The sequence below is a fragment of the Equus quagga genome, chromosome 16 (assembly GCF_021613505.1).
Source record: "Equus quagga isolate Etosha38 chromosome 16, UCLA_HA_Equagga_1.0, whole genome shotgun sequence".
NCBI classification, from domain to species: domain Eukaryota; kingdom Metazoa; phylum Chordata; class Mammalia; order Perissodactyla; family Equidae; genus Equus; species Equus quagga.
The window spans coordinates 70,069,109-70,088,485 of record NC_060282.1 but is presented as its reverse complement, the minus strand read 5'-3'; the positions used below and the strand labels follow the sequence as shown (position 1 = coordinate 70,088,485).

The 19,377-nt window shown below is 39.4% G+C and overlaps 1 protein-coding gene across 2 annotated transcripts in view; it reads right to left on the bottom strand.

The window, feature by feature from the left end:
• Positions 1 to 19,051, bottom strand: part of TERF1 (telomeric repeat binding factor 1) — a 35,540-nt gene extending 16,489 nt beyond the window's left edge. For both annotated transcript variants that reach the window (XM_046642522.1, XM_046642523.1), the window contains exons 1-6: positions 18,734 to 19,051; positions 14,179 to 14,274; positions 7,636 to 7,757; positions 6,198 to 6,284; positions 3,186 to 3,335; positions 2,313 to 2,422 (exon numbers count right to left, since the gene is read on the bottom strand). In XM_046642522.1, coding sequence (XP_046498478.1) covers positions 2,313 to 2,422; positions 3,186 to 3,335; positions 6,198 to 6,284; positions 7,636 to 7,757; positions 14,179 to 14,274; positions 18,734 to 19,040 — 872 coding nt within the window. In that variant the 5' untranslated portion in view covers positions 19,041 to 19,051. The remainder of the gene's footprint in view (positions 1 to 2,312; positions 2,423 to 3,185; positions 3,336 to 6,197; positions 6,285 to 7,635; positions 7,758 to 14,178; positions 14,275 to 18,733) is intronic.
• Positions 19,052 to 19,377: the final 326 nt, after the last annotated feature.

Genomic DNA, 19,377 nt, shown 5'->3' with positions numbered 1-19,377 from the left:
TCTGCTATTGTTTCTGTTTCACCTCTATTAACTCTTATTGCCTCAAATAGTTTATAAGATTTATCATCTAGTATTGGTAACATGATGGTTTCATCTTTCCTAGCATTTGTCTGACCCCACAATCACATTTCTAAGTCTATCCTTGTTTAACTTGCATCCTGCTGATTCTTGTCCTGATACTGGTGAATCTGATGCTTTATTTGCCCTGATTCTATCTGCTTCCAGGATGGTTTTGATATCTGATGATTCTTGATCTTTATTTTACTTTGTCTCTGGTTTTGGTTTTGCTCCCTGTGTCTAGTACACTACAAGTTCTAACGTATGCCTAGTAATGAACTAGGCACCAGGGACACAAAGCTAATTACGAATCTTCAAAGAATTCTCAACCTAGTGAGAGATAAAGACAGGTAAACAGATATGTTACTATCTATGTTACTATCCTTTTGCAGAGGTGTGACTTGGTGCTGTGGAAGCACAGAAGTGATGACTCTGATCAGAGAGCTCAGCAAGACTTCTTATAGATGATCTTTGAGCTAGACCTTGAATGACAAGTAAGACCTTGCCTTGAAGAGAACAGAAAGAAGGGAATTTAACATTGAAGCAAGGCCCGAGACATGAAAGAGCTTGTAATATTTGAAGATCAGGGAGAAGTTCTACATTGCTAGAAAGTACCATGTATGTGGGCAGGGAAGGGTTAACGTATAGGCATGAGGTTGTATATGAAAGAGACTATGTAGGGCTTTATAAGCCATGCCATTAAATTCTAACTCATCTAGTAGGAAACAGAAAGCAAATAGGGGTTATTAAGCTGGGAAGTGATTTAAACAGATTTATTTTTATGGGAGGCTAACTCTGGAAGTCATGTCAAGGATGGATTTGTGTGTTGCAAAGCTAAGTACTAATCTAGGATATAAATGATAAGAAAGAATGGATTAGAGAAGCATTTCTGAGATAGGACTCATAACACTTGGGGAGATAACTGGATGTATGAGATAAAGGAGGAGAGTCAGGGTACAGAAAGACAGATGAAAACATCAAGAGTTCTGTTTTACACCCACTGACTGAACTGTCTCTGCATCTAGGAGGGCATTTGCAATAAGTGGGTGGCACTATAAAAGGAGAGTACATAGGAAATGTGTTCATTATCTGCAAGAATCATGGTAAGTTTTAATTTTATTTTAAAGCAGTGGGCAGGAAGGCTCTGCCACAAGAATGTATTGGGTCTTAGTATTACTAAACTTTAATTTCCTAAACAAAATGAAATAATTGAGCCAATAAAAATGAAATCTCTAGTTTTCAAAATGAGTCTTAGAAAAAAATAAGTCACTGAGAAATAAGACTTTAATAGAGCCTTTGGGGAGATAAACCAGTGAGGAGCAGATCATGCTGTGATTTGAAGGGACAAAGAGACAATAAGAAGACTGCGCTTAGTCCTGAGGTGTGACAATGCCATATTCACTCAACTTAGACCCCAATCCCCATTGCTAAATAAGTAGTTAAGGTGGGGAACCTGCAGCACTCAAATCACGGTCCCAAGATAAAACAGTAATATTACATCCAATGCCAAATACATCCATCCAGAGACCAGAAGGATTTGACTATCTGGTCTTGGGTTAAGGGTGCAAGAATAGAGGAAATGGATCACAAGTTCAATAGAAAAGATCATCTTTATAATGCTAGAGTTTATCTTCTTCAAGAGGGTTAGCTTCTAAAGCCAAAGGAAAAGGTAAAAACCAATTCAGTAAAAATCACCCTTGAAAATCTCTAAAGAAGACATAATTTTGGAGACTGAATTCTTTTCTCTCAATATGTAGGACTGACATGTCCTGTTTCCCTCTAGCACTGGAGCAAATAACTATTTCTTCAGGTTAAGAAGCACCAGATGAAGTGGCTAGCTTACCATCAGAGAAGATGTATGAACAATATCTTAAAATCCTAGAATAACCCTCAGTAGAGTAAAATAGTAACATAACAAAGGCATGTGGGACCTGAGAACCAGGGGCACAAATAATTCAGGTTTCCAACCTCAACATTGTTCTAGAGCACATGTTCCCTGAGAATGATAAGTGGTATTATTCACACCATTTAAGCTGTACTATTTTCTCATTCCCTATTTTTGCTTAGCATATAGAGTAGAATTTGCATAAGCCATGAAGTAACTCTACAATACTCCAAATATCCAAACATTAATCACCAGTAACACAATATATCCACTACTCAGTAATTATTTTTATTAATAACGGCTCACTAGCATCACTTTTACATAAAGATATTGCATTCATGACATAAAACGTATTAATGAATTTACAAACCTTTTTTCTGTATTTAAATTAGCTTCAGTTTCCATTTCAACATCGTTACCATTAGGTTTATCTTGAGAAGTTGTTCTTGTTCTTTTACTTTCCACTACTTTTGCTGCTGCCTTAAAAAGGGGGTTGTGGGAGAGGAAGCAATGCAGTAAGCCGTTTTAAACAAACAGCATTAAATTAAGCCTTCTGATTCTTTCACAGTCATAACCAAAGTTTCTGCTCACAGGCCAATAAAGAGCCCTGCGTTCTTATTTCCCCAGTAACTGACAGCACCAGCAGCTGCTTCAGCTACCTGTTTGGTTTATAGGCATTATGGAGAATGTCTTTCCTTGTAAATGTGTTTGATACACACAATGCTCTCTAGGCAATTTTAAGATAAAACGTTACTTAAAAAACTCCAAAATCAATAAAAATTCTAGATATGTCAAAATAAAACTACTTCAAATTAATCAATGCACCACTATAATATACTAAGTGAAAAATCTGAAGACGACAAAACGTTACAAAAATTTTTTTTCAAGGACCTTCTTCAGTCCAATTTTACTTGTTCCAAAAATATGCTGAAAATTTCTTTAAAATTTAATTAAAACTAAATATTTCTTTCCTCCTATTTCTTAATTCATTTTGATAGGTTTTCTCCTCAACTTTTTATTTTGAAAAATTTCCCCAACTCTTAATTTTTAAAAGTTATAAAAATATGACAAAGATCACCAATAAACCCTTTAGATTCACTGATTGTAACACTCTGCCACATTCTTCTACAAAATCACTAAATAAAATTCTGATTAGTTTTTAGGATTTCTATTTTAAGTATCTTCCTTTATTCTAAAAATTTCTCCTAAGTGTACTGTCAGAGTCTCTCTGAAATATGCATACCTTCATTAGAAAGGTTGATGACTTCTCATTTAGCACATAATTCACATAACTCTTAATTTTCTCCATCATGTGGTTGTAGCTGAAGTGTTGAAAAAAGGAATGGAATGTATCTTTCTGAGAGATTATCATAAGCAATTTCCTTTTGAAAGGCTACAGAAAACAGAGGAAAAGTAGTAACACATAAATCACAAATAAGATACTAGAAATCTTGTCATATACTATTTAATTGAAAAAAATCGCTTTATAAATACAAACTCCAAGAGACACAATTAGAAATTTTAAAAATTGTTTTAAATGGCCCATCAATGTATTTTTTCTGACTTTTAAAAAGTATTTTATATTTCACACATATACAAAAGGATTAAAGAAAATACTATGAACCTGAACATCCATTACCAAGTTTAACAATTAAAACATTATCTGTACAACTGGAGCCATAATCTGATTGCAGCCCCTGCCCCCCCCCCCCCCCAGCCAAACCTCCTTCCCCTCAGGGTAACCATTACGCTGAACTTACAATTTGCCACACCCATGCACTCTTTTATACTTGCACTACATATGCATGCATCCACAAACAATACATAGTATTGTTCAGCATGGTTTTAAATCATACAAATTGGTGTTATACTATGTGTACTCTTCTGAAACTTGCTATATTTTGCTCCACTCTGTTTATGACATTTATCCACGTTGATCTGATATTTATAGAACTAGTTACTTTCACTGGGGTATAGTACTCCATATATATTCACCCATTCTTCCTGCCTGTTGAAAGCATTTAGGCTATGTTCTATTACCGCAATGCTATTAAACACTTTTCTATATGTCTTCTTGTGCACAGTACAAGTCCTTCTTGGACAGTAGTTCTTTCAATTCTGGTTGCACAATGAAAGCTATAGAGCTGTAAAAAAATTCTACTTCTCAGGCTCTATCCCAGACCAACTGTCTCAGAGGGGCTTGTTTATTTTAATAAAGCTTCATGGCTATTAAAATGTGCAGTGAAAAGTGCAAACAGCTACTCTATCTAGAAGTGGAATTTCTGGAATGCGTGCTTATAGATTTTGCTAAAATGCTCTCCAAAGTTTAAATACCAATTTACACTCCTGAGAGGACAATACAGCAGTCTTACCATTTCTCCACTTTTTGAGCCAACTGTTGGTATTCTAAGATATTTTAATCGTTGTCAGTCTGAGGTATAGCACCCTACTTAGATATATTACTTGGTGTTGCCTGATTACTAATAATAGTGAGGTTAAGCACTTTATGCTTACAGGCTGTTAAGGTTTCCCGTTCTGTGAAGTACAAGCAGAGTGGCATTCTCAGCAGCTTCACAGAGCTGAGACAAAAGCGCAGGGGCGGGGGACCCAATAAACGCATCAGGCTTTCAACGGAAACCTCTGGAGGGTTACACCCTAGGAACAGGGGCAAATTAGAGATAGACTGTGCCTTACTAAAACTATAACCTACCCTCAACTTGGCTCAGTCCCTTAAAAGATGAAGGCGATCACCTCCAACTCTATACCAGCATATGAAAAGGTGCTCAACTTCATTGTCATCAGGGAAACAGAAGTTAAAACCCAATGTGACAGCACTACATGTTTGCCAGAAAGATTAAAATGAAAACCACAGGTAAGGTCTCTGAAGCAAGTGGAACTCTTCCATTCTACTGGAGAAATGGACATAACTATATTGGAAAACTGTTTGGTAGTATCTACTAAAACTTAATATGTACATATCCTATAACCCATCAATTCTATTCCTAAGTATATACCCAATAGAAACATATATATTTGCTCTATAAAGACATGTAAAGGAATGTAAAAGCCCAAAACTGGAAATAACTCAAACGTCCATCAACAGTAGAACGGATAAATATTATATTCCTAAAATGGAGCAATGAGAAAGAACAAACTATTGTCACAAGCAACACCATGCATGGGTCAATCTTACAATTATAAACTTGCTATATGATTCTACTACATAAAGTTCAGAAACAAATACAACTAACCTTTGATGCTACAAGTCAGGATTCTGGTTACCCCTGAGAAGGTGAGGGACATGGTGACGGGAGGGTGCTGGTGACGTTCTGATTCTTGATCGAGGCGCTTGTCATATAAGTGTGTTCATTTTGTGAAAACACGTCTACTTACACACTTCTGATACATATACCTTACTAGAAGTGTGCTATTGTTCAATAAAAAGTTCACTAAAAAATGTATAAAACTATCTTTTATTTCTTTGAATAAGCTTAATTTACTCCAATAACTTTTGTTTTTAATATTTAAAAACTGATTTCTATTGACCTTAACATTACACATATACACAAAACTACTGATGATCACATAAGAAAACTCTAGAAAAGCAAGTTATAATGCCTTTTCCTATACCTGCTCTGCCCAATATGGTAGCCACGTGGCTACTGAGCCCTCAAAATGTGTGAGCCCTCAATTTAGACATAAGTGTAAAATATATACCAGATTCCAAAGATTTAGCACAAAAAAAAGAGACTTAAAAATGATGTTTTTGGATATACTGGATTAACTAAAATGTTATTAAAGTTAGTTTCACTTGTTTCTTTTTACCCATTCTTTTGGGGGAGGAAGATTTGCTCTGGGGACCATCTGTTGCTAATCTTCCTCTTTTTGATGGAGGAAGACTGTTGCTGAGCTAACATCTGGGCCAGTCTTCCTCTATTTTATGTGGGATGCCACAGTGTGGCTTGACGAGGGGTGCTAGATCTGTGCCCGGGATCCGAACCTGTGAGCTGTGAGCTGCCGAAGTGGAGCACGTGAACTTAACCACTATGCCACTCGGCCAGGCCCTCTTTTTACTTTTTTAACGTGGCTACTAGAAAATCTAAAATCACATATGTGACTTGCACTGTCTTTCTACTGGACAGCACTATTCTGTACTCTTTAAAAGATAAAGCATTCCTTTTCTCCTCATGTTCCTTTAATTTTCCACATCCCACCAAAACAGTTCTAAAATTCTGATTCTAATTTAAACAATTACCGTATAAGAATTTGGGTCACCAAATATTCTTTCAAAGACTTCTTCTGCTTCCTTAAAATTGCCATTTTCCATACAAACAGCTATAGCCTAAAAGATAGAATGACAAATATATATCTTACATTGCTTTTCAAAATATCAAATTGTTGTGTAATATTGAAATAACTCAGGTATATCTAAACTACTTCATTTAAAATATTTTTATGTAGTTTAATAATTTTGATTTGATAAATGACATAAAATACTTTTTCAAAGATGAAATAACTGTGGTTTGAAAAGTTTATGAAAAATTTTCATTGGCCCCTTGCACATTTAATAATAAATGCCCAGCATTCTATCTCTTTTTAATTTAGGTCAAATTAAAGGCTGGCATTAATAAATAAACTAGGAGTTACATCATATACTTTTAGGACTCACCTAAATATTAATTTTGAGCAAAAGAGAAATGAGAAAGGCGGTAGATGGCCTTTGCGATGATGAGGATATATGGATTTTGCTAGTTAGGATCCCTGGGAAATCTCTAATAGACACCTAGGAAACCAGATGCTTTTAAATACTTTATAAACTGGCCTTTTTGATATATGGTAAGATACGGGACCACCATTACCATCTAAGTAGCTTTGTAAACTTGGGGAAGCTATTTAACCTCTTGGTGCCTCAGTTTCCTTACATGTAAAATGGTGGAAATAACAGGACCTACTTCCTCGGGTTGCTGTGAGGATTAAAGAGTTACACAGGAAAGTGCTTAGAACAGCACCTGGCAAATCGTAAGCAAGTTCCACATCTGCTATGTACTTTACAGTAACCCACTCAGCTTCGTACTAGTCTACTAACGAAGGCCTGCTTCCTCTAAGCCTCGAAAGATCAGGATAACACGGCAAATCTCCCTGCGCTGGGTTGAAATTCTTAAGGAGTCGCTTTTCTGCCCATTCTCTCCAGATCTTAATTATACTTGACAGTCACCACACTATCAATAATCAATCCTCGGGAAGGTGGGACACCACCTGGATTTTCTCTCCTATCCAACTGTAAACAATCTTTTAAAAATGAAGACAAGTTTACTTAACTGAGAAAGTCCTAGTATCTGCTCTGCCTGTTAGCAAAACGTATCTTCCCTATTATACCTTGGAATGATTTTTTTGGCTTCTTGTTCTTTAACATGCTACTCCTAAAATTCTCACCACACAGTTAAAATTTTACATTCTCTTAATCACAAAAACCCATTAACTTCTTACCAAATGTTCTATTTTTTCATATTTATAATCTTTAAAGCTTGTGTCAAGACTATAAACCAAAGGTGAAATTTCTAAAGAGAATGATAATATTAAATTTTACTCTGAGTTTACAGTCCAACTTCCATTAAGCGGCTGGTAATTTCTTTAGATGTTATGTTTTATTTTCTAGAAAAAATATAATTATAAATACAAAGTAATATTCATACCTGAATTTTAATTAAATTCTGTATTTCTTCATGAAGTTTGTCATGTTCCTTTTCAATTGAAGCCCAAATCATCAGGGCTGATTCCAAGGGTGTAATTCGTTCATCACTTTCAAACTGCGCATCTTTTAAAACCAGAACAAAAATAAGTAACTTAGAAAGCTAAGCAGAACCTTACTTTGTCAACTTTTTATGAGTTCATTTCTTTAAACGTTTACTGAATATATACTATGTGCCAGGAACTGCTCTGGTATATGCCAGTTTAGGGAAGTGATTTGATTTTTCAAGTTAAGCCCCTTATTAAAACCAACTTTAAAAATGGAAAAAGCTAGATGAGCTTATGAAAAATTTGAAGCTTTTCTTTACTAAAATATTGACTTTAAGAGCTAGAATAAACTATATTTTAGGTAAGGTATCAGTAACAGAATTTTTAGATGTTTCTTAAGTCTAATGTATTATAACAAACCTCAAGATACAGCATGAAATTAGGGTTTTGTTTTGTTTTGTTTTGCTGAGGAAGATTTGCCCTGAGCTAATATCTGTGCCAATCTTCCTGTATTTTGTATGTGGGTTGCTGCCACAGCATGACTGCCAACGAGTTGGGTAGGTCCATGCCCAGGAACCAAACCTGGGCCACCAAAGGGGAGAGTACCAAACTTAACCACTAGGCAACAGGGCTAGCCCTGAAATTAGCTTATTCTGAAATCTGATTTTAGCATATACCACTTGAAATCTTGTTATATATTTTGTGGATATTTGAAATTGGATCTTTCAAGAAGTTATTTCTCTACCAACATTTTTCAAATCACCAATGCTTAAAATCTAAGGAGTTATTGTTTTAACTCCTTCCTCTTTCTCATCACCATATCCTATCTGTTGCAAAATACTGCATAGTGGTTTAAAAAGCTTGACTGGAGTTTATTCACACTCCAACATATTACCTGTGTGGTACTGAAAAAGTTTTTTCACCCACAAAATGATGAAAATAAATATCTTATAGGATTTATGTGAATATTTAATGAGATAATATTTGTACTACTTTCTTAAAACAGAATTTTGATCAGGTTATGCTGATCAAAGACTCACAGTTAGCAAATTACACACAAACACCTCAATGTGACATTCAGAACTTTCACTCTGTATGTCTTGTACCTATAATCTTCATTCATTCATTCACTAAATATCGAACATGCACTATGAGTAGGCACTCGCCTAAAAACTGAGAATATCTCAGTGAATAAGACAAAGTCCCTATTTTTTATGATGTTCACAATGCTAATGGGAGACAGGTAGTAAAGAGATTAACAATTTAACTTCAGAGGAATAAGGGCTAGTGAGAAGAAAAAGGTACTAGAAATGGAGAATGATGGGGGAGGGCAAGGCTCTTTCAGGTGGGCAGTTATGAAAGGCCTCTCGGAGAAAGTGACAGGGGAGCCAAGATCAGCAAAATGTGCAGAAGCAGGAGTGGCACAAAGGTCTAGAAGAAAAACATTCCAGAGGGAACACGTACAAGGATCCTGAGGAGGAGTCTGTCCAAAGACAGAAAGGAGATCAGTTGACTAGAGCAGCAGGCAAGCGGGATGCATGCCATTAGAGACGATGGAGGAGGAAAGTAAACGTCTGATTCCGAATTTATTTTGAATGCAGAACAGGACTCGCTAGTGGCATAGATGTAGACTGTGAGGAAAAACAAAGGACTCTCAGGTTTCAACAACTGGATAAACAGTGCTACCATTGACTGACATAGGAAGCCTGGGTGAGGAGCAAGTTTTGGGAGTTAAGCATGGAAATCAAGAGTGCTACTATCCAAGTAAACTACAGCTTATTCTCCGAATAACTCTAATGCTTTTGTTTTGGTCTAGACACCATTTTCACATTCTCTTTCTGATTCTCATTCCCATCTAGCCTTCTAGGCACAGAGCAACCTCTACCTCCTTCTTGAATTCCTTAGCTAAGTGACTGGGAAAGTTTATCTTTTTTTCTTTTTTTAGGAAGATTCGCCCTGAGCTAACATGTGCCGCCAATCCTCCCCTTTTTGCTGAGGAAGACTGGCCCTGAGCTAACATCCACGCCCATCTTCCTCTACTTTATATGTGGGACGCCTGCCACAGTATGGCTTGATAAGCAGTGCATAGGTCCCCACCCGGGATCCGAACTGGCAAACCCCGAGCTGCCAAAGTCGAATGTGTGAACTTAACTGCTGTGCCACCCGGCCAGCCCCTATGCCTATCTTTTGTATGCTCATGGTATTTCATACTTAGACTTATCTCAACAATCCTATTAGCTTTTAAATGTCTTGAAATCAGAAAACCTTTTACTCACTCCATGATGAATAATGATCACATTTCAAAATGTGAGGGCAGGAGCTTCTTAGTATATTTCTCCAAAGCCCTATAGTTCCTGGTACGTTGTAGTTTCATAGCAACTATGTAACAAACATACTTAAAGAGAATTTTAAACGGCACATCATTTTCTTTCCTTTGAAATATTAGAGTATGCAATTTAAATATTAGCAGTTTCAACAATTTCTACTTTGTTTCCTGTTGTCCTCTCCTAATTGCCTCTCCAACATTTTAGATACAAACATATACTCATTCATACACTAAGTCTCTTTGGATTCCAGGCCCAGTGCCAGGTACTTACGATACAAGCATGAAGAAACAGTTCCTGCCCTTGGGGAGCTCACATGTAGCCAGGAAGAAGATACAGAGACAAACCAACGTGAGTGATACTTCACTAGAATTATGTATTCTGCCAGTGGTTCTCAACCCTAGCTATACCTCAGAATCTGAAGAGCTTTTAAAAAATACTGATGCCTAGGCCAACCCCCCAGAGACTGATTTAATTAGTAGAGAGCCCATGCATCTCAATTTTCCGAAAACTCTCTTGGGGAGTCTAGTGTGAAGTGTTCCTATCAGCTCTAAGAAGAGGGTAGGAGAGGAAGACAACTTACCCTCTTACCCTCTTACCATCCTTCTGGCTGGTCTACGAAACTGACATGAGACAGAATAACAGGAGAAAATCAAACAAAGCCTTAACTTGTACACATAGGAGAAACCCAGGAAAACTGAGTAACTCGCCAAAATGACTGAAGTTGTCAGCTTAAATACCATTTTCAGTGAAAGACAAAGGAGAATGTTGGGGTAGTGATTTGGGGCTTCAAAGGGGAGGACGGCAATTCACATAGAAATGGAAAAGCAAATGTTTGGTAGACAGAACTTTGGTAAGGATGGGCTGAGCAAGGACCCTCACAGTCTACCAATACCCACAGTTATCTATGGTGACTGCCTGTCCTGGGGACAGGCCTTCTAACTTAAATTCTTTTAGGCAGTTAGAGGGAAGGTCAAAGTATTTTTTAGAGTCCTTTGTTCTTAAAAATAATCAAGTCATCTTAAAGATAATCAAGCCAAAGAGACACACTTTGAGGCGGCCAATTCTGATCCCCCACAGGGATACTAGAAGAGAATCCTTCATGAGAGATCATTGCACTGGGACATTAAGGATAAACAGACAATAACCAAGTGAAGAAGAGAAGCATGGGAAGGAGAACATTTCAGGAAGACGGAGCAGCAGAAGAGAAGGCAGAGGTGTATAAAGAGATTTGCACTCATAGTTAACACTTACTGATGCCCTACTATGTGTCAGGCACTGTGCTAAGTGCTTAACATGCAGTAACTCCTCTGTCCACACAATCCCTTACAAGGGTACACAATACTATCAACCTTGTCTTATAAACTACGACCCGGGACCCAGAGAGGCCACACAGCTAGCAAGTGGTAGAAGACACCAGAACTCTTAAAAACCACTTACTGTAACTCAAAAAAAGGTGCACTTCAGGAGTAACAAGATGGCTGGTATGGCGAGAGTCCACGCTGTAAAGCAGTGAAATGAAAAGCACACGCAGATTGCCTAATCCTTCTTTTATTTTACATCGGCTTTCTTTCTTTTAAAAACTCCTTTCAATACTCATCTTTCCTGTTAAGTCTTTCTTGACTGACATTAACCCTTCTTACTAATCTGCCTTCCTTCTTATAAATGTGAGATAGAAAAAATGTATATATGTTAGATCTTAACTTCAAAAAATTTACAGTGTAGATTTTCACTCTCAGGTAAGATATAGGACACTGCAACAGGCCAACACTCCCACTACAACTAGAAAAAAATTGGGTAAGCTGTAACATCTTGTTGCTAAAGACACGGGAAAGCCTTGGAAGCAATGAGAACTAGATGGACTACAATTCCAGAGAGAGAATCCTTCTGAGATGAGCTGATGATATGCAGCTGTTTTCTTCCCTGGGCTCATATGCTGATACGCTGAGGATTCAGGGTACTCCAGGCAGGGAGAGTTTACTGGGGATAAGAGAAATGAGCAAAGCTTCTGGCACTTTCCTTGGGCCTAGGTTGGTGGACTGGAAACTAGTGGAACTGAAAACATATGGTTGGTTCCTCCCCACAGGACTTCTGCTGAGTTCTGAGGCAGTGCAGGAAGCTGGGGTGGAAAGGTAGGCATATCTCCTAGAGTTGCAGAGATCTTAAGACAGAAAGCCCCATGAGAGGGAGCCTGCCATAACCAAATGTTTTCCCTCAAAACATTTGCCATATTTTAAATCTATGTGGGGCAAGAGACTAAAGCTAACATGGTAGCCACTAGCCAGACATAGTTATTGAGCAGTTAAAATGTGCTGGTCCAAATTGAGATGTTGTAAGTATAAAATACACAGCAGATTTTACAGACTTACTGCAAAAAAAGGGTAAAATATCTTATTAACATGTCTTCTATTCGTTATATTTTTAAAATATTGGGTTAAACAAGATATTGCTAAAAGTAATTCCACTATTTCTTTCTACTTTGCTTACTCTAGCTATTAAAAAATTTTTGATTACATAGGTAGCTCACATTATATATCTATTAGGCAGTGTTACTGTAGAGTAACCACTAAAAAAAACAAAACCCAAAAGGATTATGCATAGCTGAAAATCAAATATATAAATTAAAATCAAATTTTATTTATTTATTTGAGGAAGTAGCCCTGAGCTAACTGCTGCCAATCCTCCTCTTTTTGCTGAGGAAGACTGGCCCTGAGCTAACATCCATGCCCATGTTCTTTCTACTTTATATGTGGGACACCTACCATAGCATGTGCCATGTCCGCACCCGGGATCCGAACCGGCGAATCCCAGGCTGCCAAAGAGGAATGTGCGAACTTAACCGCTGTGCCACTGGGCCGGCCCCTAAAATCAAATTTTAAATGTTGCCTCACTTGAGTCCATTATGATGGAATATATTGATTCTGGATAACTGATCCTCGCCTGTTATATCTAAGATATACCCAAAAGGGGATCTCACTGAATCTCAAAATTAAACCATGGGGTCACACACAAAATCTGGATTTTTTCCACCATTCTTTAGGGAAGAAAGGTTGTCGGTGGAGAAATTAAAATATACTGAACAAGTGCTATATGCGAAACACAGGGGGGTACTTTAGAATATTTTGTCACATTTAATTTACAAAACAACTCTGTTAACAACCATGTCAACTTACAGCTTGCACAGTCTGCAATTCTCCAGTTGTGTCCACATCAGCCCATTTTCTTCTTCAGCAACAGGCTCGGATCTACCTGTAGTTCTGTCTCCCCAACATCTACTCTGCCTCTAGTCATATCCACTTATGGTCCTGGAACCAACTCCAGACCTAATCTCACCCCCAACACAAAGCACGCTACATGAGCCAGAGCCAGATTAGTGAGAGCCGTGAGAGTGGTACTAACACACTGGGATTGTAGGTAACACAACGTGTTCATAAGAAAGCTGTTTCATGCAAGTACTTTCTGCCATTCGGGACTGTTGGGAAAGCATCTGTAAATTGTAAAAACCAGTATCAATATGTAATTACTTGTATCAAAAGGTCCTTTAAATGACCATGTTGTAAATATCAGCCACTACTGATAAACTGAACCAGGCTTGCCCATTACAATCTAAAATTAACTATGGAGACAAGAGAGAGAGATATTATAGCTATAAATCATATATTCCCTTATATAATTAAGTGCTGAAATCAAGTTCAAATAACAAGTTTCAAATATCACAGTTGCCAGTAAAAAACAAAGTGTGTATGATACAAAGTGTCACAACAAAGTTGTAACAGAGTCAAATTTAAAGTGAAATCTTTAAAATAGAGGCCATGAGGTCTGGTTCCCCAACAGTAGCATCAGAATCACCCAGGAACCTGTTAGAAACATAAACTCCAGGGCCCCTCAGCATCCTACTGAATCAGAAACTCATCATGGGGAAGGGAACCCGACATTCTGTTTTTTAACAAGGTCTGTACTAATTCTGAAGCAGGCTGAAGTTTGAGAACCACTGCTCTAAGAAGATAGGGACTCTCTTTCTTTTATTTGGTTTAGATATGTGTGTAGATGTATATGCCAAATAGACATGGGCACACCCTGGAAAACAAACGACAGCTCCCATCCGTTTCTTCTCATTGTCTGACCTTTAGACATAGATTGAAACATTTCCAATATAAGATAAAAACACATACTTACCAAGGGTTTTTCCTGCTGCAATTCTTGTCAAAAACTGACATATGTATATAGTTCTCAATTGACAAGCTGTTAAACTGGACAGTCCATGAATAATAGCTGAAAAAGAAAAGAGTGAATTTTATTAAAAAAAAAAAAAGGCAACTTGACAACATAACCCAGCAGTGCCTCTGTGTGGTTTGCTGAGTAATAGGTTACAAACATCATGCAAAAATTATCATAAATTTAGAGCTGTATGCTTTTATTTATAGACAATTTTGTAAGAATTAGAACAAAAAAGAGTACTTTTCTTGCAAAATAAAACTGATGTTTCATATGCAGAATAATAAATATTTAAAACTACTTTCATAGGTAGCAAAGATTTAGATCCAAACTGTAAAATGTATCAAATGACTAGCTGGAAGCTTATTTTAAACCTTAAAGCTCCTAATATTACAGGAAATATTTTATATTATTTCTGTTAAGGTTTCAGCTAAGTGAGAGTCTGTTCAGTTTAGAAAGCCTTATTTTAAAAATATATTTATTAATATTAACCTCCCAAATATTTGAAAGCACACCCAGATGTGATGCTAGGCAGTGAGTACATACAATGGTGAGTAAACCTTAATCCTGGACCTCAGTGAGTTTATTACCATGCAGCAAAGAAAGACAAATGACTGAACCACTAAAGCAAAAACATGGAGCTAGTATAACATTACCGCTAGCTGGAGGGAGGAGATGGCAGGGAAGGCTTCTCTGAGAAAATAATGTTTACAGTAAGACCTGAAGGTGTCACTGTTAGCACTATACTTCACCCAGGGCTTGGCTGCTGTATGTAAAAAGGTTAAATTAACTAGCAAACCAAAAAGCAGTAGGGCAGCCACCAAGCAGATAAGACAAAGATATTTTTTATATTTATTTCCTCAATTCTAAGATGCCATAATCTTACACTATACTAGAGATTATCTGGACCATATATAGGATTCAAAGAGGGCACAAAATTTATATAAAACAAACACAATTCATTCAATATTTACTGAACACCTACTGCTAGCCAACATTTGGGGCTGATGACTGAATGATAAGAGAGCCAGTCCCCGTCCCATAAAAGTGTTAGTCTGAGAAGACACAAAGTAAACAAAAAGTGATGCAAGTGACTAATTAAAATTTAATGAGTGCCACAAAGGGTAAGTCCGGTATAGGAGCCAAACAAAAGACCTAATCTATTCTAAGGAAGAAAGGCCGACCCCGTCTGTCTTCACCTGCCTATCCCATTTAGTCTGCTAAGCAATAACTGCAGATACCCTGCACACCACTGCACCCCTCTCTTCCTTTTACCTGGTAGGCAAAAACCAATGATCTACCTGGCTGAACCTGGCTATCAGCTTTCCCCATATCTCTAACCAAGTGCTGCTGGTGGAAAAATCCCTTAGGGAGGATCTAATGACTAGCGATATCAGCAACTACCTTCAAGCATCTATTATAATACAAGTACTACTCTAAGCACTTTGGACCAGTGGTTTTCACGTGGGGGTGATTCTGTCCCCTATGAGACATTTGACAAAGTCTGGAGACATTTTTGATTGTCATGAGCAGGAGGAGGTGCTGCTGGCACCTAGTGATTCAGGTCAGGGACACTGCGAAACATCCTACAAAGCAGTGGCGAACCCCCTTCCCACTCTCCTTGCATGCATACACAGAACAGAGTTACATGGCGCAAAATGTCAACAGTGCTGAGGTTGAGAAACCTTGCTTTATACTCATCAGTTCATTTGCTTCTCTCAACACCCCTATGATGCAGATACTATTATTAGCACCATTTTACAAATCAGGAAATTGAGGCACCAAGAGGGTAAATAACTTGCTTCAGTTCTTACAGCTATAAAGTAGCAAAGCCAGGAATCAAACTCAGACAATTTACTCTGGAACCCATGTAGGGGTTTTTTTTTCTTTTTCTTTTTTTTGCTGAGGAAGAGTCACCCTAAGCTAACATCCGCTGCCAATCTTCCTATTTTTGTATGTAAGCCACCACCACAGCATGGCCACTGACAGACGAATGGTGTACGTCAGCACTTGGGAACCAAACTCGGGACGTCAAAGCGGAACATGCTGAACTTAATCCCTAGGCCACTGGGGCTGGCCCTGGAGCCCACACTCTTAATCACTATCCTACACTGCTTCCCATGGCAGGAGACAGGTTAGGAATAACAGTCTGGAAAAGGCCTTATCTGAGATAAATGAGGTGTGAGAACAATTCTGTGTTGGAATAAAAGTGGTAAGAATTTTCTAGAAAGCATCAAGTTGTACATTTTTATAATATTGAAAAGTGTAGTAAAAGAAATTCTACAAAAGAGAAAAAGAAGTCTTTTCAGTCAAAAATGGGAACAGAGATAACACTGTGTTCACAATTTGCACGTCTGTCACTGATTAGCAGTGCAAACTGAAAAAGTTTACTCTCTCTGGGCTTCTGTCCTTGAGCTTAAAATAACAAAAGTAGCCTAGACTACTCTTTGGGTCTTGAGCTAGAACCTTGAAAGGGGTCTTTTTTCTTTTAAATAAACTTTATTTTTTAGAAGTTTTAAATTGATGGAATTACTGTGAAGATGGAGGGGTCCCACATACCCTCCACCTAGTGTCCTCCATTATCAACATCTTACATTAGTTTGGCCCCTGTTACATTAAGGAACCAATACAGACCCATTATTAATTAACGCCCCCCATTTATTCAGATTTCCTTAGTCTTCGCTTACGTCCTCCCGCTGCTGAGGACCCCATCCAGGGCACGACACTACATTCAGTTATCCCATCTCTTTAGGACTGTCTTGGCTACAACAGTTTCTCAAACTTTCCTTGGTTTTGATGACCTTGACAGTTTTGAGGTATTCTGTAGAACGTATCTCTATTGGGATTTGTCTAATGTTTTCCTCATGATTGGACCGGAGTTTTGGGGTTTTTGGAGGAAGATCACAGACGTAAAGTTCCATTTTTCGTCACATCCTATCAAGTGTACATACTACCAACTGTCAGTGTTGATGATCTTGATTACCTGGTGAGTAGCATCTGTCAGCATTCTCTACTGTGAAGTTACTCCCCCCCCACACTGTACTTTCAGAAGAAAGCCACTACCGCAGCCCACACTCAAGGAGTGGGGAGTACCCTCCACCTCCCTGAGAACAAAGTAGCTGCATAAATCACTTGGAATTCTTCTGCATGGAGACTTGTCTCTTCCTCCATTTATTTACTCCATCATTTACTTACAGCAGTATGGACTCATGGATGTTTATGTTATACTGTGGATTATAATTCAATACTACTTTGTTTTCTTGCTCGAGCTTTGGTCATCGGGAGCTCTTGCCGTTGGCTCCTGTGTCCCTTTCTACCCCACCACTGTGGGGTTTGGTTTTGCTTTGTTTTTAGCACTTCCTCATTTTCTGGCACAAGATGCTCCGGGTTTATCCTGCATACTTCCTGTTCCTGTCCTAGAAACAGGCCATTTCTCCAAAGAGCCCTGGTTCCCTGTGGTGGAGGAGAGGCTTAGAGACCAAGACTCCAGCGCTACGTGAACTTGCACATTGCTTCCACGCACTTCAATCTGACACAACAAGGAAGTCTGAGCCTGCTAACCGTGTCTGTGTACGTACAGAAATACGCACATGTATTTCTATATGTAACCATCTGTACTTATATTAAGCTAAACAGGAGTTCATAGTGATGTTTCCAACTCAAATTCATCACCACACAGATAATTCTAGCCTGCTCCACAAAGAGGACTTTTTAATAATCCTAATTAAGGTGAATTGGCTTCATTTCCCGAATTAATTTTCTAATTAATGTTAATTAACCACAGCTCTAGTGTTATCTGTGACAACGTTAGAGGAAAGGTTCTCGAGTTGGAAGATAAGGCTTGGGTCTGGAATACCTCTTGGAACCTATCAATTCTCCAGGTTGCTTAACTAGTTCGCTCTAAGATTATTTGCCTAACTCAGGGGGTTACCCGAAGGCGAAACATGTCAACACGTTTCCTAAAATAGATAAATTTCTATTAAATACTAACTTGGCGTTGCATTCAGCTGCAGTAAATCGAGTGCCGACTCTGAAATAAACACCAGAGCATCTTTCTGGCATCATTCAAACAGCCAGGCTGGTCCTCCCTATGGGTCTAGTCTCTGTCCATCACTTCCAGGCCCTCCCGTCCAGGCAGCAGGTTTCACCGACAACGGCTTTTATCCTGAAGCCTGTACCGAGCAAGCGGGCCAAACGGGGTTTAAATACGTGGCTCACAAATACACAGAAAACACTTGGAGGCCATAGTGACGGCTGAATCAATGCCATTACAGGAATAACTGAGTCAAAAGAACAAATAGAAGCGCCAAAGGAGATAAAAGGAATTGGACACCGCGTTCGGGGCAATTTAGCACATTTTAACTCATTTCATCCCGCAGCAACTCTAAACGGGGGTCTCATGCTCATTTCACCGAAGAGAAAAACTGAGGCGCCGGGAACAGAGGGAGGCGGGACTCGAACCGACGTACCCTGGGGGCCCGGTCCCCGCTCTCCCGCCCGGCTGCCCCGCGCTCACCCTCGGCGCTGTCGCGGGTCCGGTGGAAGTCCTCGGAGCGGCCGTCGCGGAAGGCCCGGCACAGAGAGAGGCAGAGGAAATCGAGCATCCAGCCGGCCGCCACCGCCTCGGCCTCGGCCACCAGCTCGGCGTCCTCCTCGGCCTCGGGGGCTCCCACCTGCACCTGGCACTCGAACAGCTCCTGGCACTCGAACTGCTCCTGGTCGTCCCTCGCCATCGCCGCCGCCCGCTCCTCCGGGGGCTCCGCATCCACCCCGTCCGCGCGTCCCCGCGGGCTCGAAGCGGCTGAGGAGCTACCCTCCGCCATATTAAAGCGGTCGCGCGAGTTCCGTTCCTTCGGGCGCCGAGCGACGATTGGCTCGCGCTGGCGGGCGCGGGGCGGTGCCGCGGGGGCGTAGCTTCCGCCGGCGGGAAACCACCAATCACACCGCCGGGATGGGCGAGCGGCTCGAGCCTGGCTTCTGATTGGCCAAGACCTGCTCCCGCCTCTGGACATTGAATTCCCCGCCACGCGGCCCGGCTTTGTTGGTAAACCGGCCAACTCCAGACCGCGCGGGGAGGGAGGTTACGGAGTGAGGCGGCTGCCTTCCGCTCGTGCTAAAATGCAGCAGTGACTGGAAGGACGACACGGTTAGTTAAAATGG